Source organism: Diorhabda sublineata, chromosome X, assembly GCF_026230105.1.
Source record: "Diorhabda sublineata isolate icDioSubl1.1 chromosome X, icDioSubl1.1, whole genome shotgun sequence".
Lineage (NCBI taxonomy): Eukaryota > Metazoa > Arthropoda > Insecta > Coleoptera > Chrysomelidae > Diorhabda > Diorhabda sublineata.
In genome coordinates this window covers 6,018,411-6,044,890 of record NC_079485.1, presented here as the reverse complement: position 1 = coordinate 6,044,890, position 26,480 = coordinate 6,018,411, and the positions used below count along the sequence as shown (strand labels likewise).

At 29.4% G+C, this 26,480-nt stretch overlaps 3 protein-coding genes across 3 annotated transcripts in view; 1 reads left to right on the top strand and 2 right to left on the bottom strand.

Moving 5' to 3' along the window:
* Nucleotides 1-2,310, bottom strand: part of LOC130451580 (uncharacterized) — a 238,042-nt gene extending 235,732 nt beyond the window's left edge. Inside the window, exons 1-3 of the mRNA XM_056790681.1 lie at nucleotides 2,014-2,310; nucleotides 665-887; nucleotides 237-533 (exon numbers count right to left, since the gene is read on the bottom strand). Coding sequence (XP_056646659.1) covers nucleotides 237-533; nucleotides 665-887; nucleotides 2,014-2,238 — 745 coding nt within the window. The 5' untranslated portion in view covers nucleotides 2,239-2,310. The remainder of the gene's footprint in view (nucleotides 1-236; nucleotides 534-664; nucleotides 888-2,013) is intronic.
* A 3,465-nt stretch (nucleotides 2,311-5,775) lies between these two features.
* On the top strand, nucleotides 5,776-8,303 carry LOC130450821 (DNA replication complex GINS protein SLD5). The gene is made up of 2 exons (XM_056789463.1): nucleotides 5,776-6,216; nucleotides 6,966-8,303. Exons 1-2 carry the CDS (start codon nucleotides 5,796-5,798, stop codon nucleotides 7,217-7,219), a joined length of 675 nt encoding a protein of 224 aa, XP_056645441.1. The 5' UTR covers nucleotides 5,776-5,795; the 3' UTR covers nucleotides 7,220-8,303.
* A 681-nt stretch (nucleotides 8,304-8,984) lies between these two features.
* Nucleotides 8,985-26,480, bottom strand: part of LOC130450649 (ATP-binding cassette sub-family C member 4-like) — a 28,358-nt gene continuing 10,862 nt past the window's right edge. Inside the window, exons 4-18 of the mRNA XM_056789156.1 lie at nucleotides 25,291-25,498; nucleotides 23,105-23,333; nucleotides 21,787-21,943; nucleotides 21,488-21,730; nucleotides 20,802-21,167; nucleotides 19,775-20,090; nucleotides 18,646-18,837; nucleotides 18,310-18,497; nucleotides 17,107-17,426; nucleotides 16,038-16,268; nucleotides 15,274-15,504; nucleotides 14,281-14,576; nucleotides 12,647-12,892; nucleotides 12,190-12,350; nucleotides 8,985-12,000 (exon numbers count right to left, since the gene is read on the bottom strand). Coding sequence (XP_056645134.1) covers nucleotides 11,691-12,000; nucleotides 12,190-12,350; nucleotides 12,647-12,892; nucleotides 14,281-14,576; nucleotides 15,274-15,504; nucleotides 16,038-16,268; nucleotides 17,107-17,426; nucleotides 18,310-18,497; nucleotides 18,646-18,837; nucleotides 19,775-20,090; nucleotides 20,802-21,167; nucleotides 21,488-21,730; nucleotides 21,787-21,943; nucleotides 23,105-23,333; nucleotides 25,291-25,498 — 3,694 coding nt within the window. The 3' untranslated portion in view covers nucleotides 8,985-11,690. The remainder of the gene's footprint in view (nucleotides 12,001-12,189; nucleotides 12,351-12,646; nucleotides 12,893-14,280; nucleotides 14,577-15,273; nucleotides 15,505-16,037; nucleotides 16,269-17,106; nucleotides 17,427-18,309; nucleotides 18,498-18,645; nucleotides 18,838-19,774; nucleotides 20,091-20,801; nucleotides 21,168-21,487; nucleotides 21,731-21,786; nucleotides 21,944-23,104; nucleotides 23,334-25,290; nucleotides 25,499-26,480) is intronic.

The following is a 26,480-nucleotide window of genomic DNA, read 5'->3' as shown; positions in this document are numbered from 1 at the left end:
TTGTAATCCATTTTTTTATGGAAATAGAAGGAATGTTTTCGTTTTGTTGAAGTAGGGACTGTATTATAAAAAAAATTATTTGTGTACATAACTCATGGAAGATGTTGCCACTTACTTTACTTATTGGTAATTTTGGACCCTCAGCAAATTTTCCATTTTATATATTAAAGATATCTAAATAATCAATATAGTCAGTCAAATAAAGTGAATGGAAAAGATAAATATTGAGGTATTACCAGATTTTATTCCCAAATCTCTGTTGATTTTGATAACTTTAGCCGCCTCCTCTGAATTTTCGACGAAATAAGGTACCTTTAAACCGCTTTTTCTAGAATAAAAAGCCGGAAAATCATTGGATGAACCAAAAGTAGCGACAAACACCCCTTGGGTTTCCAAGAATTCTAATGTTTTTGATATATCCAAAATTGATTTCACTCCACTAGATATTACTGCTACACTGGATTTTCCTAATTCTATTAAATCAGCCGAAACATCCAAAGTTTTTTCAGCTTCTCGGTGAACGCCTCCGACACCTGAAATAATATGGATGTTATCAATTTAAAGAAAAAAACAGCAAACCCTAGTTTCTTATTTCCACTATCAGTATGGACGTATAAAAATTAATTATGTCAATAATTATTGAGTCTTGAATTAGTTCTTATACCTCCTGTTGCAAAAATGGGAATATCCAATTTATCAGCTACGAGAAGAGTTCCAGCAACAGTGGTTCCTCCATTTCTCTTATGACTTAATGCATATGACAAATCTCTCCTTGAAATTTTGATAGGTTCACTAGATTCAGTGTCACTAAGATAATTTATTTCACGTTCTGTCAATCCAACTTTAATTTTACCACCTATTATGGCTATCGTTGCTGGTGAAGCGCCCTAAAAAATAAATTTGCTAAGATCTCTTCGAAAGAGAAGAATAAAATATTAATGACTAGAATTTTAGTCGCATTAGGAGTCGTATATTTCTTTCAATTACCATTTACATTGAACCTGTCGAAAAATTAATTTCCTACTGGGTAATTTTTTCTCTTGTAATTTTTGTAGTTGTTCGCCTCCATAATGCGTATTTGAACATAATACACACAAACCCTGAGGCCTTATCCCCAAGCCCACCAAGCACAATTTCAAGATTTCAAATATTAAACTAGAATTGCGATATATTTTTGAAAAATAGGTTTTCTGCATTTGGAAGGAAGAGTTCTAGTTAAAGACGGCATAATTCTTATTTAGGAAAATGTGATAGAGTAAGTTCTAATATCAGATTAGAATTTCACGGAAAAAAGTAGAGACCTGTCTTCTTGACAATAGTGATGTCAATTTAACTGCGGTTGTGGGAAGGGTTTTATCAGGGAAGCTATAATTTTTCACCAAAAATTTCTCATAAAACAAATAACTTTATTAATAGTTTTGATTTGTTCTATTATCAGAACCCAGTTACGACCAGGCATTAGTCTAAATCTGGACGACCTTAGTATAGACATTATCAGTCAGCCCAGCCTGTGCTGCTGTTGTTCAGACAGACTATTCGGTTCAACTGCTTTGACGTGGTTGACTATTTCTTTCTATTTAGAAAACTATAGAATGGTTTATGCCCAGGTATAAACCTTTTCCATTTCTACTCCCGATGTAGCTGAGTTGAGTTTAAACTCAAAATGATGTGGTGTTAAAAGTGTTTCGTCTCAAATTTATTCTGATCGGTGAAAACTTTTTATTTATTCAAGATGCACGTTCTCCCGAATAATTAATTCTATATTAGGATGATAGAGGAATGGTGATTTCTTCTTCCTCTTCATCCACATCATAATGGTATCATTCATTCTGCCTTACAATATTAGTGAGATTGTAAATAAAAAAAGTGAAAAAACATTTATGTGTATTATTAATTCAACTTCTCTTTCTATCTCAGATGCTAAAGACGAAGCTATAGGTACCTATTATATGAATTTCAAGAGGTTAACAGAAAAAGAAAATTTTTATAGTGCTTTATATACTAATATTTTACCTGTTGCCTGACAACATTCTCCACCTCTAAAGCGCATTCTTTATTTTGAGGAAACGACATTCCATGTGTAATAATCGTGGACTCCAATGCCACTACTGGAAGTTTATTCTCTAAAGCGTATCTCACTTCTTCACTTATCTGGATGCAATTTTGCGATAGTTGCCGATGCACTATAGTTTCACGCAAACTTTTTGCGCTACAGCCTATTTTCCGAAAAATGTTCATTTTACAAGAAACCGATTGTAAAGTATTCAAATAAATTGTATCCAAATTGTTGTTAGTTTATTTTGTAAAGATAAAATTGGTTTATCAATAACTATTATTAGATTAATTTGAATGGTAAGAATACTGATAAAGCAATGAAAATATTAATAGCGAGTGGCGTGCAGATTAAAGTTGGAGAAGGGAAGATGAACAAGTAAACGACTGAAAGGTTTCCTAACACAATGATCATCTGGCTTTATTACAGGGGCAAAATAAGCTCAACAAATACCAAATTATTGAAAGGTAAGTTGGTAAGCAACAAAACATATTATTTGTACAATATGTTACTTAATAACTCTTAACTATTATTCTATCATATCCGCATTCACTTGTATTATTATCCTTTAATTAAATCTTTATCTAAACCAATTTCATTGCCTACTGTTTCTCCGTCTGAGTGTTCTGTAGTTAAAGAATTATCACCAAGGGTGTTAGTAGTGTCAGTATATCGTGTATGATCAAGATATGACTGTTGGAGAAGCAAATTATTTTCATTCAAATAATTTTAATTGTACATTACATGTACGTATTTAGAAGCGTGATTATTTTTGAGTCTGTTTCTTTTTCTTTTTAGTGGATATCTACATATTGCAAAAATGACCGTTCTATGCTAGTAGTCGTAGGTGGGCAACTTAAAATTTCTGCAACAACTTTACTATTTTTTGTAAAATCACAGGCTAATCGCTACCATGTGACTGCATTAATTTTCTTATCTTTTAAACTCTCAAATAAAATTATGTTGAAAATCTCCCAGTTTTTCTGGAGCAACTTCTCACATTACCATGCCTATATATTCTTTCGGTATCAATGTTTCACCTACATATTTTGTTAATATCTATTAGAACCTGTAAAATACGGTTGTAAAGAACCGTATTGAATATTTCGTAATTCACTTTGTAATTAACTCAGTAAATTATAATTCAACATCACTGATCAGTTGCCAAAACTTCCCAGTTGTCGCTTTCCAATTTATTAAGCATTATGTGCAAAAAACCCATGGGCTAGACGCTCATGAGCTTGTCACACAAACAAACTTGGTATGTTTTGTGTCAAGTGTCAAATTTGAAAACATTTTTTAAATTATTTATTTATTTGGTTCTGTGTCTGAAATACAAGGTACTTGATTAATTGAGTGAAAAATACGAATAGATACTCTATGGAAACACTTCTTTCAAACAATACTTTTTACTATATATACCTTCTAAAGCCCTTTTATAGTCTTCTATTAATGTAATAATGCATTTTCTCAATTTGTTTGTGTACCCAATAACATAAAAAAATTTGTTTGAAATAAACACAAATGTTAATATGTTAGTTGGTAAAATGTTGGCAGCCAACTTCATGTATGTCATATGTCAGTTGTCTAAGTTGTCGCTGAAAATGATATGTAATGTAGCAAGCGTATTTTTCTTTATATATTACCAAGAACAGATACAACCTCTAGCTGGAGAACTGTGAATATGCCAAAACTTTTTAATAAGTACGAGATTTACACAGCCTACTGTCTAATATCATCAGATAATGATTCAGTACAATATGAAGATGCAGTGAAAGTGAAAGATTGGAGAGATGCTATGGAAAAGGAGTTGAACTCGCACGAAAATTTGAAAACGTGGTCTGAAGCGAATCTACCTTTAGGAAAAACAGCAATTGAAACTAAATGGGTTTATAGAACAAAGGAAGATGGAACAAAGAAGGAAGAGTGGTGGCTAGAAGCTTTCAGATGAAGGAGGAGCATCTATTTGAACCTGTCTACTCACCTATTGCTCGTATGTCAACAATAAGATTAATTCTATCAATGGCATTGCAACAAAATTTTAAAATAAGACAGTTGGACATTCCAACGGCTTTTCTTAATGGTTATTTGGAAAATGAAGTATATATCTATGCCACCTGGTCTAGAGTCAAAATCACCAGTTTTAAAATTAAAAAGATCTTTATATGGATTCAAAGAGTCTCCTAAAATATGGAATGATACATTTAATGACTTTGCAAGTAAGAACAAATTTGAAAGATCAAAATATGATTGTTGTTTGTATCATAATGGAAAAGTATGGATCGTCATTTATGTCTATGACATGTTGGTAGTCGGAGAAGAAAAGAAAGTGGAAACAGTAGTCAATTTATTGAAGAATTTTTTAGGTATGGATATAACAAGGAAAGAAAATAAAATAATAATTAATCAGAAGTATATAGAGAAGCTGCTAGACAAGTTTAACATGAAAGAATGTAAATCAAAAACAACACCTATGGTCAAAGGATTTCAATACTTAAGTGAAAACGAAATAATAGAAGTGCCTTATAGACAAACAATAGGAGGACTTATGTACCTGTCCACAACCACCAGACCTGATGTGACTTTTTCAGTATCTTATTTGAATAGATTTCTAGATAAACCTACAGTTGAAGTATGAAACGCAGCGAAAAGAATCTTACATTATTTGCAGGGAACAAAAGAAATGGGGCTAATATTCTACAAAAACACTACTGATGAAATTAAACTAGTGGTATATTCAGATGCTGATTGGGCAACAGATACAACTGACAGGAAGATTGTAGTGGTTGCATAATACTGTATGGAATGAATCCGATATCATGGTTTTCAAAAAACCAAAACTGTAGCATTATCTACGGCAGAAGCTGAATATGTGGTAGCGCATAGTTCTGCTCCAGACATAATGAATATAAAGGATATTTTGAATGATTTTAATATTATTATCAGCTCAGTTCTTTATTGTGATAATAAAAGTTGTATTTCAATGTCAAAGTACAATGAAAATTCTAAGAGAGCTAAGCACATAGAAATTAAGAATCATTTTTTAAAAGACTTAGTTACGAAAAATAGAAATTGTTGTAAGTTATGTGTCAACAGATCAAAATTTAGCTGATATATTAACTAAACCTTTAGTTAAGGATACTTTCATTTAATTAAGAGGAAAAGTAAGTGTAGTCTAAGTTTTGTTTACTAATTAGTTGAGTTGCAATTTTCATGTATCATTGTATAAAACATTTTAATCGGAGTGTTAGTTGGTAAAATGTTAGCAACCAACTTCATGTATGTCAGCTGTCGCTGAAAATGATATGTAATGTAGCAAGCATATTTTTCTTTATATATTAATAAAATATTTAAACTTCTAGAAAGTAATCATTTCAATGCAAAAAGGCTCTTCCAAGTAATAATCAAACAAATTGAAATAAATGTCTCCAGAATGTCAATTCTACAATTTGTGTTTAAAACACATTTTAAATGTCATGGAGCCCAAATATTTATCTGGTCCTTGAGGGTCAAGGGTAAAACGTAATTGTGCTCGACACACAGATCTTGAAAACGGGGGTTCGAAACCATGGGCATCAAGTAAATAGCCTGGGATATTATCCCTAAACGAAAAGAAAAGAAGAAGGACATTTGGAAACTAACCTCAACTTTATGAAATAAAAGTAAATAAAAAGACATAGCTGATAACTAATTACCACTATTTAATATAGTTCATTAGAGATATTTTCATTTTACTTAAATTATGACTGAAAGTAATGAAGATTTTAGTTTCGACATTGATGATGTTTCTATTAATTCGGAAGAACAAGTTCAAATAACTCCTGCAGAAGTAATCGAGTTAATTGAAGAAGCTTGGATAAATGAAAAATTTGCCCCAGAGATTCTTCCTCACAAATCAGAAATAGTAGAAATTATTCTAGATCAAATATCTAACATGGAAGAAAATATAAAAAATCTATGTAGCACAGATTTTACGAAAATTATTTACCAACTTGAAGTGGATAGGCTTCGTTTTTTAGTTTCTAGTTATTTAAGAACAAGACTAGAGAAAATAGAAATTCATGTAAACCATATATTAGGAGAAGAAGCTAAAAGAATAGATAAAAGGAGTGATCTGTACTTAAGTCATGAAGAACTTAAGTTTGCAAAGGAGTTTTCATTCAGTAAGTATTGTATAAAGATTCATTATGTATCCTATATTATTTTGGATAAAATCTGATTCAAATTATTTTATTGTTATATAGAACTGCTACTATAAGTATTAAGTATACTTGTTTGTCAACATTGGTCCAATTCATTGATAAAAAAAATGGTATTTGTATTTCATATGAGACTTATTGTAATTATGAGATGACTACTTTTTCAAATTTTTAATATAGATATAGACAGGTTATCATATTTAAGGGTGTCTACTACTACTAACTTTTAAAATTTTTTATATAATAAGTTTCATAATCTCTTTGAAAATGTGAAAACTTGTGATTTAGAGTTTGGAATTTTATATGTAAAGATTAATGTACTACAATGTAGACCGTACCAAAAGAAATATATAACTGATTTGTTTGTATAAATTACATTTCTATTCGTGTATGATAACTTTGATGTAAAATATCTAAAAAGTTATTGAGTATTCCAGACAATTCTTTATCTTAGATAAGCTATGACAATGATTATATAAATATATTTTGTTTAAGATTTTTATTTCCCAATTCAAAAGAATTAAAAATCCTTCCCTTTTCCCCATCCTTTCTGGTTAGTAGACATTGCAATGATACCTGAATATTTCAAGAGTCATCATATAGAAATATATTGATTAATTAATCAACAAAAGATCAGTGAATATTATAGCTATGATTGCTCCATCAATATATTATATAATACAAAGCAGCTACCAATTGGTTTTCTTTTGCAGCTATGGAACAGTACTTTGACAAATTAATGAGGTTCTATCCTGGTGTACCATCAGAAACTTGGTCAAATCAAATTGTTGAACCAAATAATAATAGTTTTGTATTTTTAAAATCAAAAAATAGGGTAGAAGGGGTATTGATTGATAAAAATGCTACAGACAGTGATTTGATTGATTTTGATACTGGATCTCAAATAATTATTTCATATAACAGTGTGTCTGATTTAATAAAAAAGAGTGATGTTCAATTGATTTAATTTTGTTAGTTACATGGAATTATTAACTTAAGTATAAGATATAATGCACACTAAAAAAACACTATTTATCAAGGAATTCAATTAATAATGTTTGAAACCTAGTTCCATTATTTTAACTGTTAGCTTATTGATTATGTATACTATTTTATAAATTATGTATGTAATGTTCAATGTTTGTCTTTATAATTTAATATGTATTTCCATTGTTATTCAATTAAATTGTTATATACATTTGTTTTCATAAATTTTTGTTAGTTCTTCATACTTTTACAGATATAAATTAAGCCAAACCTAATTTTTGCCTCCTCACACCTCCACCATATACTATTCATTTCTATTTTTGTTTATTAAGTTGAAAGTTCTGAAACTGTTTTTAATGTTCTATATTAAACACTTTATACTACCAACGCACCATTATAAAAATACAACAGCTTAAGAAGATGCTAGTGAAAATGTTTAGGGTAGGAGTAGTAGGAAATGTGTTTGGTTCATCTACAATTATGGACTTCTCCTATGTTGCTTAAAATGTCCATGGTAAAATTGCCTGAGAAATTATCAAGGGAGACTAACAAATTATTTTAGCTTATGTAACAGTTATCTGTATCAAAACTTACAATGTGATTAATGAACAACTAATAGTTTCTGTAAAAAGCTTTTTATTTTAGTGATGGTTGATTGATGATCAAAACATGATCATTTCATTATTACACCTCGTAACCTCATTTTATAATGTTTCATGGGTAAACAACTCCAAGTAAACTGGTGATAAAAGATGGTACCTGGTCTTCCAAGACACCACAAAACATTTACTTGGTAATACGAAGTTTTCAAATACCTCAGATGCTCTGCTTAAGAAAATTATGGTGATTTTTGATTGTGTTTTTATTTTTTTAATTGATAACGCTCACTTCCATCTGGGTTACAGTTATAATTTTTGAACCTATAGACAACACACCCATAAAGATGCTGAATTGAACGGAGCTGCAGGAGTAAATAACACTGTGTATTGAGGATATCCTACTTAAAGCTAAATGAATACTACTTATTGAACTTTATATTAGTGGCAAAATAAAATATACATCTGTATTTGTTAGTAATTGTACAGCACCACATTCTTCAAAAACTGTTATTCATAATTGTTTTTTATTATCTGCTTCAGCCTTATTATCTGTATTGAATGCTTTAATTATATCAAAATAGAAATGTTTTTCAGTCTTCATTAATTAATCAATTCCAGTTTATTGTACAGTTGTGTTTTAGTACATGTCACATGCATTCAAATATATTTGCATTTGTTGTAATCAAGGTAAACCCTTTTATAAATAAAGTAATCAAAGGGATATTGTCCTTGATATTAAATTTTCTGTTATAGAATAATATATATAATTTATTTTAAATTGGGCCAGTAACAACACCATAGTTCACTTTTCAGCAAGAGATGTATTAATAACTATTAGCCACCTCGTTCCAGGTAGTCAAAAGAAGTAAAATTATTGGAGTTTAGAAAAATAACAAGGTGACCTACAGAAATTTTTTGAAATGATAAGCTTCCTCATTATTTCTTCTAGTACAATGTGTGTTAAAAATATCCGCATAGTTTTTAATAATGACCGCTACATCTAAGGGATATGGCAAAAAAACAGATATATATTTAGAACTGTTCGAATTAGGTATGAATATAGAAATGAATAAGACTTATTTGAAAAGTGACGCCTTAATTGTTTGAGACATCTGAAATGATTTCAACAAAAACAAAGAAAACACGTTTTATTAAAAATGCATTTATTGTCAGATACATAATTACATTGTGATGTTGAATAATCTCATCATAAATGATATATCTTGAAAATATAACAAACCAAAATTATAGTCCCTAGTCCATTTTAAATAATTTTTTATTTTCTTAAAAATTAAAAAACACAGGTAGTCGTTTTCTTTGGTCAAATATGAATAAGTACCAAATTGTCATAAATTGACTATCCCTGAAATATGCAATTTAAAAATTGTCATAACCGTTTATGGACGGAATATTTATATGTTTAATATTTAAGAATGAAACAAACATTCATCACTTGACAAAAATACTATAACCATATGATACAATTATTGGTAATATTCATTAATAAAAAATATTTCATTTGATCTAGTTTTGCAAATCAACATTAAAAAGTTGTCAAAGTAATAAAAGTAAATACAGTGAATAAAATATATTTTTTAATTGCATATCTCAAGGTTCAATCTATACAACTGCTAAGATTGTAAAAATAATTTTATAACAATCAACTACTTACAAGGACGTTCATTAATATGATTAAGTTCAGTATTTTGCATGAACTTTGAAATATCAAAGTGGGGGTTTCAAAGGTAGTAGCCATCAATTAACTTCATATTTGCAACTCAATTACAATATCACAGTGTGTCCCGTAGCGCCTTGGCAAAAACGTTTTCAAATGGAACACCCTGTATTTCACCTCAATTGGTATCCACTTCACTTCCTCGTTACAAAAACATGCTGTGATAGAATAAAACAAAATAAATAAGAATTAGTCTCAGCATGTAGATACTTCAATGGGTAAATTTTTAGAGCTAATGCAACTTGCAGCTCGTTTAATTATAGTCTGGTTATGATTTCAATGCAAAATTAATTACAATTTGAATTCTTGTAACGTGGTTGTTTGGTACTTTCCAAATGTGAAAAAATGAACTTTGATCTGGTGACTTCGATAAACTGAAGAGAAACAGATACTGAACTTGATAATACTAACTATACATTATTAGTAAAATATATGTTTAAGTAGCAAAGCCTTAAACTAGCACCAGTTTATAAAAAATACTGGTAGCATCATAAAAAACATCAAAAGCTTAAGATTACAATTGTCATAGTTATAATCACTACAAACTACAATAAAAATAGTTTCTGAAATTCCATAATCGAAGGCAATATTTCACTTATTTTAATCTGAAGGGCACTTATGTCTATAAAAATATCTTTTAATATAAAAGTGTAAATAACTAGATTTTACATTTATTCTTACAACATGTACCAACTTATTTATATAAATATTCACATTTGAATTAAAATTGATAAGAACTAGGTATATGATAATGATTTTATTTTTATAAAATGAATTTCATTTTATTTTTCATTGAAATGTAATTCATCTCAAAATTATTCATAAATACATAAAATTCCATGAGTTTTTAAAACAATAAAACTACAAACAAAAAATTAAGTACATTATTCAATTCCCCAAATTAATGAATAATGAATAAGTTGATAACATTGTAATTATGAATGTAAATCAAGTATCTGAGGTAACACACTAAAAATTCATTTTCTTTTTGTGATTAACTATACCTAATATAATCACCCATACCTCATTTTACATGAACATACCTGAGGTAAATTTAACCTACAAACAATGTGTTTTATTATATAGTCACTAATAGTTATCACCTGAATAACTTGTTCGGAAAATACTGGATTATAAAATACCCATGTCATGGAAGAAATGGGTTTGTGTAATTCTCATTTCCAAAAAGGTGCGACTGTCGTTTTTCTATGTTGCATCAAATAAATTTTGGGATTTTGATTCCTTAAAATAAGTATGACATTGCATTTTAAAGATCCGTTATAGTTATCAAAAAATGTTGTCATTACATTATTTATTTTTATACATAAAAATGAGAACTACTATTATCACAAAAAATTAAGAAAGATGTTTATGTGATCTTAGTAAAGGTATTGCTTGATAATAGATAATTCAATTGTACATGTAAATAATTTTAAAATGGAAGATAAAAGATCTTATAGTTTCGGCATTATCATTTTGTTTTTAAGCACGTAGATTGTGTGGCATTCAAGCAGATTTATATTTCCTAAAAACTTTTAGACAAATTGATAGATTATTAAACATAACATTCAAGGGAATTGTTCTGAAAAAATATATCCCATTTTGTAAAAAACCCGCCTTAACTAATTTATATCTAGTTGTACCATGATATTAGAGGAAAGTATAGTAACTCAGTTTTTAATCATTTTGAAGTTTGTCTATTTTAAACATAGACAGAAATTTTAGTAGAATGTCTTGAGGAGGACTAGATCCGTCAGAGAATACCAATTCAAAATGTTCAATACCAATTCTAGTGATCTTTCCCCGACGGATCTAATCCTCTTCGAGACATTCCACCAAAATGTCTATCTGCTATAGCCGTACACCAATAAACAAATATGTAAAGCCAAATATACATACTATAAGAAGAGGAAAAGTCACGAACATAATAATCGTTGCAATAACAACCTAATTTTTTAAATGGCACTAGAAAGTAGAGATCAAGATGAACATTTTTTTATAAGTACGAAAATGTCGCAGATAATGCATTTGTTAATCATTAATGAATTCGATACCTCACTTTTAAAAGATCATTTCATCTTGAAATAAATTACTTATTAATTATTTTGTTCACGATTCTAACGGTTATCCTTGCTTTCCATTGTTGGTGTGTCAAGAGATGCAGATCCGTATTTCTTCTTATAGTCTTCCTGAGCAACACTTGTTAGCATTTTTGACATAGCTGGCCCAGTTTCTTTAACCATTTTACTAAAGTAACCTTCGGGATTTTGTAAAAGTGTATAGGGATGATCGAATTCCATTGCTTCACCAGCGTCCATAACTAGAACTCTATCAGAATCCATAATGGTATTTAATCTATGAGCAATAGTGAGCACTGTACAATCCTTAAATCGTTCACGGATAGTTTTTTGAATAAGACTGTCAGTACTGAAAATAACGATTTTCAATTAATTATATCAATTCAAAACATCCATAAACTTAATTTGTATGAATATTACAATGATTAGAGTATTTGATTCAAAAAGTCAATATAAAATTTTCTCTCTCTTTTCTTTTATTTGTTCACTAATATTATATGAACACCTAATTTAAATGTTTTATAACATTAGTACTTACTTTGGATCTACGTTAGCAGTAGCTTCATCCATAACAAGAATTTTGTTATTTCGGACAATAGCTCGAGCAAGACAAATTAATTGTCTTTGACCTGCACTGAAATTAGAACCTCCTTCACTGACAGCTTGATTTAGATCTGTTATAGCATTTTTCAGCTCAACCTAAAAGTAAACAGTCATTTTTCTCATGCATTGTAAACTTATATGATGTCAGATCACAGAAAGTTAATAATGAATAAAACTTGAAAGAATGAGAATTTCCACTAAGCATCGCTAGTAATGAGGAATAAACCAATATACAAAAAAAGGTGGAAAGAATAGCAATAAATATACCATTAACATTAGTTTTTCAGAACTGATGAAAGCAGTAGATCTTTGCAAACTCAATTGGATCAAAATACCATTTAAGTATGTAAAATATATTTTGGTCAAAAAAAATACTGAATGAAATAACTTACGTTTTCTATGGCTTCCCATAAAACCTCATCACTGTATTTCTCAAAGGGATCCAAATTATATCTGATTGAAGCCGAGAATAAAACTGGCTCCTGAGGAATAATTGATATATTTAGTCTCAAATCCGTTAAACCAATTTCAGCCGTATCGATTTCGTCTATTGAAATGGTTCCTTCAATTGGCGCTAATCGGAACAAAGATGCGATAAGAGTTGATTTTCCTGCTCCTGTTCTTCCCACAATGCCAATCTGGAATTATGTACAACATATAATTTTTCTAAATGTTCTTGATTTTAGGTCTTTTCTGTTTTGAAATTAGTTTTTTTTTAATACTTTTTGAAAGATTGATGAAAAATTGACTCAGTAAGCCTGAGGAAAAATGGATTTTTCTTATTAGAGCAAATATCTATTTTGCTTTTATTCTTATTTTGATGTTCATGATGTAGATAATCTATTGATTAATATAAATACGCAAATTGTCAGTGTCAACATCATAAGATAGGAATACATAAATAAGTATATATCAAAAAAGGTACATTTTGATTGTAATAATACACTGGGTGCCCGGAAGTATATAGATAATGTCCTCGAGATAAAAATATCAATGTGCTCGGGTTAGTTTAACAAGTGGAGGATCTATCTAGAAAAGTGTACATTAGTTACTGTGTAAGCACGCACAGTAGTGTGCTTTTTAGACAAAAAGCATTTTTTCTACTACCGTACGTAAAGTACGTACAGTTGTGCGTAAAATAACATATTATTAAAGTCTTCGTAGTATAGTGGTTAGAGTACAAGGTTCACATGTGGGAGGTCCCAGGTTCAAGTCGCGTTGATGTCATTTTTTATTTTTCTACTTATGTAGTAATAATTATTTTTAGATGGCATTTATACATGCCGAAAAAAAGTTGTTAAATTTAATAACACAAAATCGTCTGTTGTTTTATTATTTTATTCTAATCTTGATTAAAATTTTCAAAATATTAATAAATATATAATAATATTTTATAAGGAAAATTAGGATTTCGATTTCGATAAAATTTTCGCTAGTAGAAAAAATATTGTATGCAATTCATATGTTCTTTTTTCGACTCATGTGATCTTGTTTACTAACAAATAGTTTTATATATCCAAATATGACTATAGAAAGGTATTAAGCAATATAACAAAGTGTGTATGAAAATAAAAGCGGCCCTAACCCAACCAAAAAGTATAGAAGTGTTTTGAACTGGAATAATAAAAAGACCACCATTGGAAGAAAAAAGACAAAACCAATACAAATAACTATGTTACTCGGCAGTTGAACGATTTTGGATAGAAAACAAAAATCTATTATACCGGCAAGGCAAGTTTTATGGAGTGGCACTGAGAATGCTAAAAAATAAATTGTTTCATGACTACGTACTAATTTTTGAATAAAAAAATATGCTAAGAAGGAGCTTCAAAAATTTTAATTGACCCTTGTTCATCATTTCTATACACGTATCTTTAATTCAAATATATTAACATATTCAGTTACACATCCACCAGTATTATTGAATTAGTTGAATATAATATTTAAGAAAATTATATAATATGGAAGGATATTACATTACATTCTCAGCCAATGTAGGAAAAACCAAATATAATTCACTATTTACCTTTTCTGCAGAGTTGACTTCTATATTCAAATTTTTTAACACAGGAGGCAGTTCAAGTGCATATCTCAAAAATGTATTTTTGAAGATAATTTTTCCTTTTTCGGGCCATTCTCTAGGTGGTTTCTTTTTGGACTCAAATGGTCCCTCCTTTGTTAACTTTGTATATTGTAAAACTCTTTCTACACTAACCATGTTACTGGCAACTTCAGCAGTTTGTCTAACACCAAACTGTAACATTCCTGTTAAAATTAAACTCTGGGATATTACTAGGCCTACATTACCACCAGTGGTGTTTTCTGAAATAAAACATTGATTATTATTAATAATTAATTTGTGCGCAAAATGGTTTCAATCAATATAGGATTATATACTATTTAAATTTTTATTTTGTATTTTCTTTTGTCTTATCCAAAAAAGTTCCCTAGGGCAATTATTTGTTTGTTCTCCTTAAACTTAAATTATCCATTACATATTTCATATGCACGTAATAGGTTGGCAGAAAAATTAGATTATTGACTATTTTTGTTTTCTGCGTTTCCTACAATATGTCATTTTCATATTCATAAGTTAGCAATTTGTTGGATTCTATTGAATATCAGATATCCGAGATGTTTTGCACAACTGTGAAAGGTTGTGAATATAAAATTTTTCAAAAGGATGGAAGGCTATAGAAAATCAAAGTTAAAAACTAAAAGAAAAAAAATAATTTTTTAATTAATGGTGGATAAAGAGGGCAGCATAAATTTGTTAATAAAATGATCTTATAATTGAATATTTGATTAGAATTTTTTCTGTGGTCTCACAAATAAATAATTTGGTTCAAGAGGTTTCAAAAATAGATCAGGCTAAATGTATTTCAAAGTTTTTTGCTCAATCAATGTTAATCATAACAATAATTTAGTAAAGTTTTCAAGAGCAAAAAACTCAGGCATAAATTCTACTAGTCTTTTCAAAGTTTCACAATATCAATAATACCATCAAAAATATACTCACCATTCCTAAAGACTAAAAACTGGAAAGTGACCAATATTAAAAATAATGTACTGATAACATCTAAGTAAAATCCAAATGCTGTGCTACTAACAATAAATAAAAACCATGTACTTGTATGTTGATCTTGTAGAACATCGAATTCTTTAATAACCATTGATTCAGCATCTGAAGATCTGATTGTTGATATACCATATAAGGTAGCAGAAACATGTGAAAATACTGGAGCACGTGCTTGAAAGAAAAATTTATATAAAAATTCAATCTTGGTCAATTCCAATATTATAAATCTTTATCATTTTCAATCATTGAATTAACTTTCTGAGAATATGAATTACAAGAAGTCTAACTTGATAAATACGACTATACAAGGTGATTAATACTATAAAGTTCAGTATCTCCTATATCTCATGTTTACTAAAAGAAAATATTGATTATGTGTTAAATGTTAAACTACTTTTATTGTCTCTACATTCATTTGTTAAATAATAATTCAAACTCCAAAAAATCAACTTTTTTGTTACATCCTGATAAACACATGTATCTAGGAAACTTTTCCTTCAATCAGTCAAAGTTTGATTCCATAGGTTTATGCCTCTATGGTAACAGACCATGATAAAGTCTTGCTGATAACAATACATTTTGATTGCATTCACTAGTATCCATAATAATAATTGCAAACAAATGAATGTCTTAAAGACTTAACAAAAATATATAATATTTCATTTGTTCTGTATTTTCTATAATTCGATAATTAAATAACTTACTGACGCCTTCTAATCTTTTAACAGCTTGAGCAGTCGCCAAATATATTTCACGAAAATAATAAAACATGAATCCAAGTATAATTGTTGGGATAATCATCCAAGGAGTCACCACAAATACCATTATTAATATACCGGCCATAACCATGAATATCTGAACAGCATCAATTTGAGCACGAGGTAATAGTTCGTCTATTGCTCCCATGTCTTTCGAAAACCTATTCAATATACGACCTACAAAACAAAAACAAAAATCCATTGTTAGGTATTTTAGATGAAACAATGTGTAAGAAAATATTATCTAAATAAATATTGAGTAAAAAATCAAAAGCTGAATTGTGTTAATCATTAATTAGAATTAGATATAATAATTAATAATATGAGATCCTGTCTTTGCAAAGACTATTTGAACTTGAAGTTACGAACGTGAGTAGAGACGTGGACTCTAAAGGTCAGAACGATGAACTACTGATGGCACTTGAAATGTAACTTCACAAAAGAATGCTTCGTATTTCATCGAAAGTTACAAAAGAGAATGTACTACAAAGAGCAAACGTCCAAAGGCAACTCTTGACAACTGTGAAATACCGAAAGACATATCTTAGTCATACTTTGAGAGGTGATAAATATCGTGTATTACAGCTCATACTCGCCACGCCGCGAAGTTGGATTAAAGTAACAGTCATGGCTCAGAAATATTCGAGACTGGACTGGCATAAGAAGGGCTGGTTTCGTTTGGCAGAGGACCCTATATGCCATAGTGATGGCCAAGTCAGGGAGACCAGAAAGCATATGAAAGGATAAAAAAGAAACAACTAATATACATCATGTTTTCTGTGTTGAATAATTTTATTTATTAACAGTTACCACAATAGTAACTAGAAAGCCATTGGGATGGATTTAAATTTTTATTTTTCTTATTTTTTCTTTTATAATTTATCGACATTAAAATTAATGAAAACCTTTTATTTCCAAAACATCTTTAAGGAATATTTTAAACTCATTTCTGTAATAATAACTTCTATTATACCTCGAAACATCAACAATAAGAAATGTTCACATACTAACTTACCTGAAGGATTTGTGTCAAAAAACCGCATTGGAGCTTGGAGCACATTATGGAACATATGATTGTGTAAAACTTTAGAAGCAGTCATACAGACATAATAATACAGAAACGATCTTAAAGTTAGCAATACGATAGAACCAATGATCAAAGCTGTGTAGATCATAATATAGTAATTTTGATCAAAATCAGTTGTTGAGTTCATTGGCAGGGTAGAATTACTGTCCAAAATAGGTAGTAATGTAGTCAGTGTAGTTGAATTATCCAATAGTTTAGAGTTTCTAACATTATCATAATCAATGTATCTTTCTGCCTCACTGTTAGTCCTTGAAAACAAATAAACAATTTTAGAATATGATAAGTATCTTAAATGTTTAAAAATGCTGTACTATAGTCGAGTATCTGCTCAAACATAAAATAGCAAGATAAGGCATTGATATAGAGTAAGAGTAATGTCACGGATTCAGAAAATAGCTTAAAAGGTGTATGGTGGTATGGTGAATTTTACCCATATTATGACGTTTAAACTGGTGTTACTTCTGCACTTGAACCTCAGAGGTACATTTAGAAATTGTGCAATACTTAAAGATGAAGTTCCAAAAGTATCTAGTGACAGTAATTTTACAAATGCGTTTCTGTCTAGAACTGACATAAAACAGTTTCTAGCAATTACCTAAATACACCATAAGGAATTTTTTTAAAACATAAAAATTTTCTTGTTATTCTTGATGAATTATCATGAGCAGTGAAACTTACAGGTTGCTGAGGCTTACAGTTTTTATACTTCTGGGCTCATGCTTGTTTTTATTAAAATTTGGTGTAAAATCCGTATATTTATAATTGAACCCACAATAACTACTCCACAATTATATACCGCCCAAAATCCATTATACCACTGAATAGAGGTTATAAGCACAGAAAAACTATATATAAACAAGATAACTAAAGTAATATAAATTAGTTTTTGTAAGTTGAGTTTTAAATTTAAAATTTTCAAGAAAAAAATTTACACTAAAATAAAACCTTGTTTTGAGATTCACAATCTGCTGATGAGTGATGTATCCAATCGTGGATCATAGTTTCTGAAAAGCCTTATAGGATAGTAATTTTATTATTATTAAAACCATATAAGAATAATTTTAATGAATCGCTGTAGCCACAAACAGTTCATGATAAAACTTTCTATTGAAAGGTAAAATCTGTACATACCAGTAAGTCAACCATAAATCCGAAGCATTGGTTACCATTTGAGCTATGAAAAACATAAGAAGGGTGATAAATAATAATATTATGCTGCCACCAGCACGGAAATATTCAAGATAAAGTTTAGTTGATACACTGCCTCTTTCTACTTCTTCTTCGATTTCTGGCGGTGCTCCCTCAGGTACCATAGAACTCTAAAAATTAAATAGTAAATAAAGTAAGAATCACTAAACTGAGAAGATTCTCAGAAAATATCATCAAAGTCACTGCAGAAAAATTTGATCTTATTTTTAAAATCAATACAGATTGTGCAAATATTTATATTATTTTTAGGATATTTACCGCCAGTGATGTATTGGACTGGTATTGACTAACTTTCTTGACTGAATTTATTGATACAGTACTTATCATACTTTCTTGTTTGGCTAATACTACTTCTTTTTGCTTCTCCTTCTCTTCATCAGGTTCTTGTTGTAAGATATTCAGTTCCTTTTCTGACAATTCATTGAAATTTCCTACTTTTTCTATTTTTCCCTAAAAGCAATAGTTATATTCAATATATATGACATCAATGATGGGCAGAATGTTTGTTTTTTATGTTCCTTCATTTTATTTACATTACACAGTTTTGTTGCTTAGAAACGCGTCATTTATTTTTCTTTGAAAAAGATAACAAGTCTTTTTTTACATCAATATCACTATGATATAATAAGTTCACTAATCAAATACACCCTATTTTTTTACAAACTATTACCTACTTTTAAAATACAGAAAGAGCGATATAGATACAAAATATTGAATTTACTCAATGGAAGTCCGTGTTTTTCACCAAAAGGTAGAAATAAGCTGGCTAACAAAGTAGTATGCCGCAGAAAATATTTTTGAATTTCAATAATTTAATGTATAATTCCAAAAAAGACAAATTCCTCTACTGAGTTATGTAAAGTAAAATGAGGAGAGAAGGGAATATCAAATGATAGATCGATTACAGAAGCTACCAAGGGTATGTGGCAAAAACAACAATAAAATAACCAAGTTCGAATTTTTTGAACCCTTGATGATATTTCATACGGAACACATTGTTTACTCTACCACTACACCAACACTCACGATTATACGATGCGCATTTCGATAACCAAGTTATCGTCTTCATGATTGAAGATAAAATGGAAGAAATACATGGAAACCTTTAAAACAATAGGAAAATTAAAGAATAATCAGTGGTGAGGTAGGTACAATAATAAGAATGAACACAATGTAGGATTCGTAACAAATAATATTATTCATTATATAACAATTGAAAATAGAAGTTAATATGAGCAAGTTTCGTTAATCTAACCAATATATTTTGTATTATTGAAAAGAATTTGTCATATTTATGAGTACAATTTGAAATTTAAAATCAATAAGATAATCGACGTTTAATGTGATCTAACTAAATTCTTAAAAAAATAAAACATTCAAAACTTACGTTATTTAGAATAACAATCATATCAGCCTTTTTCATATATTGTAACTGATGTGTTACTAATATTCTTGTTTTTCCTTTTAAATACTTTACTATACATTCATCAAATAAATGGCGTCCAACTTTTGTGTCAACTGCCGAAAGTGGATCATCTAATAAATAAATATCTGCTTCAGTATAGACTGCTCTAGCTAAGTTTACTCTTGCTCTTTGACCACCACTCAATGACGTTCCTCTTTCTCCTACCAACGTATTTTCACCATATGGAAATTGTTTCAAATCTCTTTCCAAAGAACATACTCGTACAACATCATCGTACCTAAAAACCAAACAAATAGGTCTAGGAAATTTACACATTTCTTTTTTTTTATCTAACATTAAAATAATGAATATTTATGGAAAGAACGGAAAATACTTATATTTTGACAGAAAACTAAACAAAACCAAACTTCTCTATAAAAATATAAGGTATCTGGTTATATATGGTATGAAGTCTAAAGTTACTTACATGGAAGGTGCCTACTACATTCAATATAGAACGAGTCAAACAAATTGGCCAACAGACTTACAACATGATTTAAGACTTGTTAGTGGAGATCTCATCACACCAGAGTTCAAGCCATACACTCAGAAGCCATGCAATTATCTCATAGAACTGTGTATTTTTAATTTCATTTAAAGAAATAATGATGAACAATATGATGTATTTCATATAAAAGTTGTAAAAAGTAGTTATCTATTTTGTAACATGTAAGATATGAATCATAGCACTTGATGTTTTCTAAATTTTTTATTATTATCGACATCTTCAGAGCAAAATTCAGAAATGAAAATAGAATTTTGAATATAGAACAAAAATCAGTAATTCTAAATGAACAGATGATACCTACACCAATCAGGGTAAAATACAATCAAAATTTTAATAAGATTGGCATAATTTGAATTTAGAAATGACTTTCAAGCAATAGCGAAAATAAGTTATAAATGGAATATGTGATAAAACTAAACAGGGAAAAAGACATATATTTACCTATTTTTCAGGAAAGGTTTTCCAAACAATATATTATCTTTCACACTAGAAACGAACAGCCAGGGTTCCTGCGAAGCATAAGCTATACTTCCACTAACATCCATATTTCCATGTGTTAGTGGTAATTCCTTTAGTAGCAACTGCAAAATACTGCTTTTTCCAGAGCCTACATTACCAACTATACAACACAATGTTCCTGGTTTGATATGCAAATTCATATCAATCAATGTTGGTACAATAGGATTTGGTGACCAACTAGCTGTAACATCTGTAAATTCAATATTTCCCAGTTTCTCACTTGGTATAATACCATTCGTTATTTTGTGCTTCTCTGCATTTTCTTCTAAAAGGAGGAAATCTTCTATTCTACAACAATAAAGAGGGAGATTTTCTAAATTGATTGGGATTTCTCAAGTGAGATCACAAATATAAAATATAAAATTCTGTGAAGATGAGTAAACAAAAATTGAAAATGTTCATATGGACTCTCAGGACCTTTTACTATTGAAATATTTTATAAACCAAAATATTTTTTAGTAGTTTCTATTTATTTTTTTAATCATTGATTTTATCATTCCAAATCTATATATTTTTACCAAATAAAAAACGAAATTCTAAAAAATATTCAGCTTTGAATACATCTGTAAGCACACAAACGTAGTTATGGATGGTAATTAGATACTAACCTTTTCATGGAAACTTTTGCTTCAGCATATGACCATAAAGCTCTAGGAAAACATATAGCCAAAATCAACTGTATAGTGTTAACAAGCTGTGCCATAGAAAATACAATATTTCCAGATATTCTTTGTTCCATTAAAACAAAAGTTATAACTGTTACATATAGGGTAAGTCTTTCTGTAAATACAGCCATAGCAGATAAAATTCCTTGAATGTATGAAGTTTTTGAAATAAGGTCTATTTCTAATCTAAAAATATTCGAAATTAAAAGAAATAATTTTTTTATAATATGGAGATGGTTTACTTTCTAGATAGTTCAACCATTTTCTCAAAAGGCTTTTCCCAAGCATACATCTTTATGACTTGAATTCCAGATGTTATTTCGTCCATAAGTTTAATTCTTCTGTCAGTTTTCAATGCAATTTTGTATCTCAATTTTCCTTGAAATTTAGACAAGATTCCTAAAAAAAGCGATATAAGTTTACTGGTATTTCTTAGTACTTATTCCCCCTCTTTAAACTAAGCGGACCGATTTGAATTTAAGTTACCAATTCTGTAGATTCCTGATCGGTATAATCGCAGCCAGTTTTACACAGCCCTTTGATATATATTATGATTGACAATTGTATAAATTTTAAACAAATAATGTACATTTTGTGTTTCCTTGTGGTTTTGTTATTGTTTAATTAAAAAATAATAACATTTTTTGTTAGGATTCATTTAAAAATGGACTTAATTAATTAATTACTTATAACTTTATATAAATATATTTAGTGTTTCTTAAGTTGATAAATAATAAACGATGTAATACAATGTGTACTGTTTTTAGAATGAGGATTAACCATAATAGTTATTTTTTGAAAAATAGGTAATTTTTTATAACATTTGAAAATTTTTTATTCTTTATGGGTATCTAATCTTGCTATGAAATATTCCAAATAAGAAATTTATGGATGATTTATTTCTAGAACAAACAAATATTTGTTGTTTTCTTAGATCAAATAAATTCTTGTACTTACAATGGAACATTTTCTTATATTTCATACTCACTCAATTTTTGATTCAATTTATCTACATCAATCATATAGTTTAATTTTTCGAAAAATAAACATCCTCTGCTTTTTGCATAATGAAATTTTCGTCTATTGTGGTTCCTTTATTCTGAATTATTTACATTTACATATTTACCGTTATTAAACTTCTTTCAGACGTAGTCACATATCTTGAAATTCTTTATAGATTTAGTTTTACAATTCGTTGTATTTTTTTCCGTTTTCAATAATATACATTCGCTTTTTTGCCGCATGTCCTATTGAGTTAATTATTATTTATTATCTGGTTCATTATTTCCAGACTATAATTTTAGTATGACTAGTATTGTCATATCTTTTAGTTATTTCTAGTGGTTTTCTAAAATGGTCCTCCTAGTTTAAAAACCGGGTATAGAATAGAATTATAATTATTAAGATCATTTGACTAAATGGAAAGAGGTAACCCAATTCAGTAAATTCTATTTTTAGTTGTTATTCATATGAAAATTAAATAAACGTTGTATATCATAATGCGAAGTGTTATCGTTTACACATAATTATGTTGTAAATATAAAACAACAAAATACATACCTTGTAGAGGAATTGATTCTATTATTATAGCTGCCATTCCTATAATCGCTGCAGTTACACCAACTGTCCTGAACATAACGTAGAAAGACGTTACACAAACAAGAGGTGTTAACCAGATATAGTGCAAGAACATAGATGCAAAATCGAATCTCTGGACGTCATTTGATAAAAGATTAATTAGCTGCCCTGCAGCTGTTTGTCCTAGGGATGTGTGATTTAACTTTAAAAGCTGCAAACAAAAAGATATCAATATTGCAGAATATCTTTAAACAGGGACGACTAATAATTTTGATATTCATATCAAACATCAATTGTAGTTGAAAAAACTTTAACTATATCTGCTCATTAACGCAAATCTATACAAGGTGATTGACTAATTAACAATCAATTGACGTGGAAAATTCCTCTCGAGCAGAGCGGTAAGTTAATATAAAGTCAAAACTTAGAAGGCACTAAAATTATTTACGTTAACACAAACTTTCCATTGTACTGAAAAAAACTTAGCTTATCCGTTAGTGAACTACCCTCTTTCAGTCTCTTAATAAACTGGTGGTACATACTTCACCCATAATAGATTTCAACGAGTTCAATGAGCAATAAAATCATGAAGAAATTTTTTGTTATGCTTTCACTTTCGAATATCGAAACATATGATTCATACATATTCAATTTCATAAATTCTTTCCAGAACTTTTATATGTTCTACCTAATTGTTGATTTACTTGATGTTAATTTTTAGCATATCTTAAATTTATTTAAAATCCAATTCCTGGTACAACGATAATCATAAAGAATTAATATTATAATTAACAAATGTTTATTTAAGTCATTATGGATTTAAAATTGGCATTTTTATTTATTCTGCATATCAATATTTAATTTTATCCATTCCATTTGAAATGTATTTACAGTCTTGTTGATTTGATTGTCACGACCTTAATTGATATAATAATCTCAGGACTTCCCAATGTAACTCAACAAACTTGTTATCTAGAACATTTTACATTCCATAGTAATGTAATATACCGGATATTCATATTTGTCATATAAGATATGCAGACTAAACAATGTGTTTACTTTATTTCAATTTAATCTCGTTATATATTGTTGCAATAATATACAGTGCATCCACAAAATTCATTTTAGATAAATAAACGGATACGTACATACATATCATCTTGTACGTTGAGAGCAAAGGGTTTTATATCTTTCTAATTTTCTTTTTTTTTTACAAAATTTCCTATTAAAGTTTTGACTTCTTTTATTATTAGTACTCTTTGTGAAATTGGTTTGGGTGCGTTTACGCCATATCATTTTGCATATCCCTTTTTTCCTACTGTTCCACCTGTTTCATATAATTGTTTGACTGATTTCTACCTTCACTTCCAGTCTAGTCATCTCTTATAGTTTCATTTCTCATTATGTACGTAAATTATGATTACATTTGCAGCTAGTCTTAAAAATTTCATTTCGTTTATATATAATTTTTTTTTCTAGTTTCTTAGTTATTTTTGTAGTTATGTTGGGTATGGAATAACTTCTTTTCTGTTAACGAGGCCTCTTTTTATGATTTATACTAATCTCGTCTCTTTTATTAATTTCTTCTCCTTAACTTCCTGTTCATAACATCATGTACCTACCCTGTTGCTTTCCAAGTTGCAGTTTTTTCAAAGAAAAGCTATTATTGTTTAGTAGAGATTGGTGTTTGTCATAAAATCAGTACTTGAAAGAATGTGTTAGATAATTTTCTTTGAAAAATTAATAAATTGGGGTAAACACATTGAAGGAAGGAAGTTGAAGAATTTTAGAAATTAGAACCAAAAAATTAAACATTTGTTCTTAATTGATGCTTGATTGGATATGTGGTTCTCAAAAAAGTTGAAAGTAGCCTACATCTCCTCAAATCATGGATAAGACAGAAATAATCAGAAATACTAGATATTGAATATAATTAATAGACGTATTGGAGCAATCTCAAGAAGCTCAAACACCAAAGTAATAAGCTGTGCAGTATAGAGAAACTTTAACATTGCTTCTACGTCTGACTGCACAGACTTACACTTAACGATTGAATTCAAATGATCAATATTTTTCATTTTACTGATAATAAATAAAATAATTCATACTTTATGGATACTCTGCATAGTTATCTTAGATATAAGAAGGTGAAAATGTCATCAACTTACTTTCCTGTACATTAAGGAACAGACTGAAATCCTTACTCTCATCCCTATTCTTTGAGTATTTAGTGAAGTACTATGCATAATAACAACATTAGTAAACGATATTAATATTACTAAGGAGGCCCATAGCCACCCAATTCCTTCTTCGGATTCGGATTTTGTTCTTTCAAAATAATTTATATATTCAGCAAGAACAATGGGCTGTACCATTCTGGAAAATATGAAAATTCATTTCTATCGCTATTTTAACAAGTTAACTATGAAATGAAATTAATAATGAGTATAAGAAAATATCTGCAGATTGAGTTAAGTTGAACTTTTTTTAAGTTTGTGGTAGATGTGACCTACTCGCATCGCCCAGTGAGATACCACCGCATCGGATCTAGACGGCGTGAATTGGTTCCACGTTTCGTCGCTGGGCAAATGCGACCGGTTTCCAGGGTAAAAAATAAGAAAGAAATGGCTTGATGGCACCTTCTAGACCAAAATATTCCGGAGTTAAAACAGCCTCGCGTTCGAATCTTAGAGTGGCCGCTGAGCTAGAGGGTCTATCAGGCAAAAATATCTTCAAGGTAGATTTCTGCAGTATACGAGGTCTTAACACGAGTATAAACGCTGCACACCAACATCTGCAGTCGAAAAAACCTCAAATTCTGGCTTCTGACAGAAACAAACGTGAGCTCAACAACCTCCAAGGTTCACCTTGTATATTTTGGATAGACTTACACACTCGATTCAGGTATAAATTTCGACACGCCGTCTTTGTTTGGGACGACGTATCTTGCCAGCGGGAAGAGAATCTTGCGCTTTCAGAATTCTCTTGATTTGTTTTAAAACAACGACTCAAAGAACAACAAAATTCTTTTGCTTCCTATACAGACCTCCTAATGATACCCACTACAGGTAGTTATTCTCAAACCTTGCCGATAAAATCAATTACCTACAATCAAACTATACAAACGCAGATATTGTTATTGCTGGTGACTTTATTGTTCATCACATCAGCTGGTTGAATTTTTCCAATAGAACTGACGATGACGGGCGGGAAGCTGAATATTTTGCCAACAGTCACAGACTGACCCAGCTTATCAATGGTGTGAACTAGAAATTAGAATTTACCTAGCCCACTTGGTAGTTTGATATTATAGATCGGCCAAAATGAGGCTTTTAAAGGATTGCCTTTTTATGTTTCC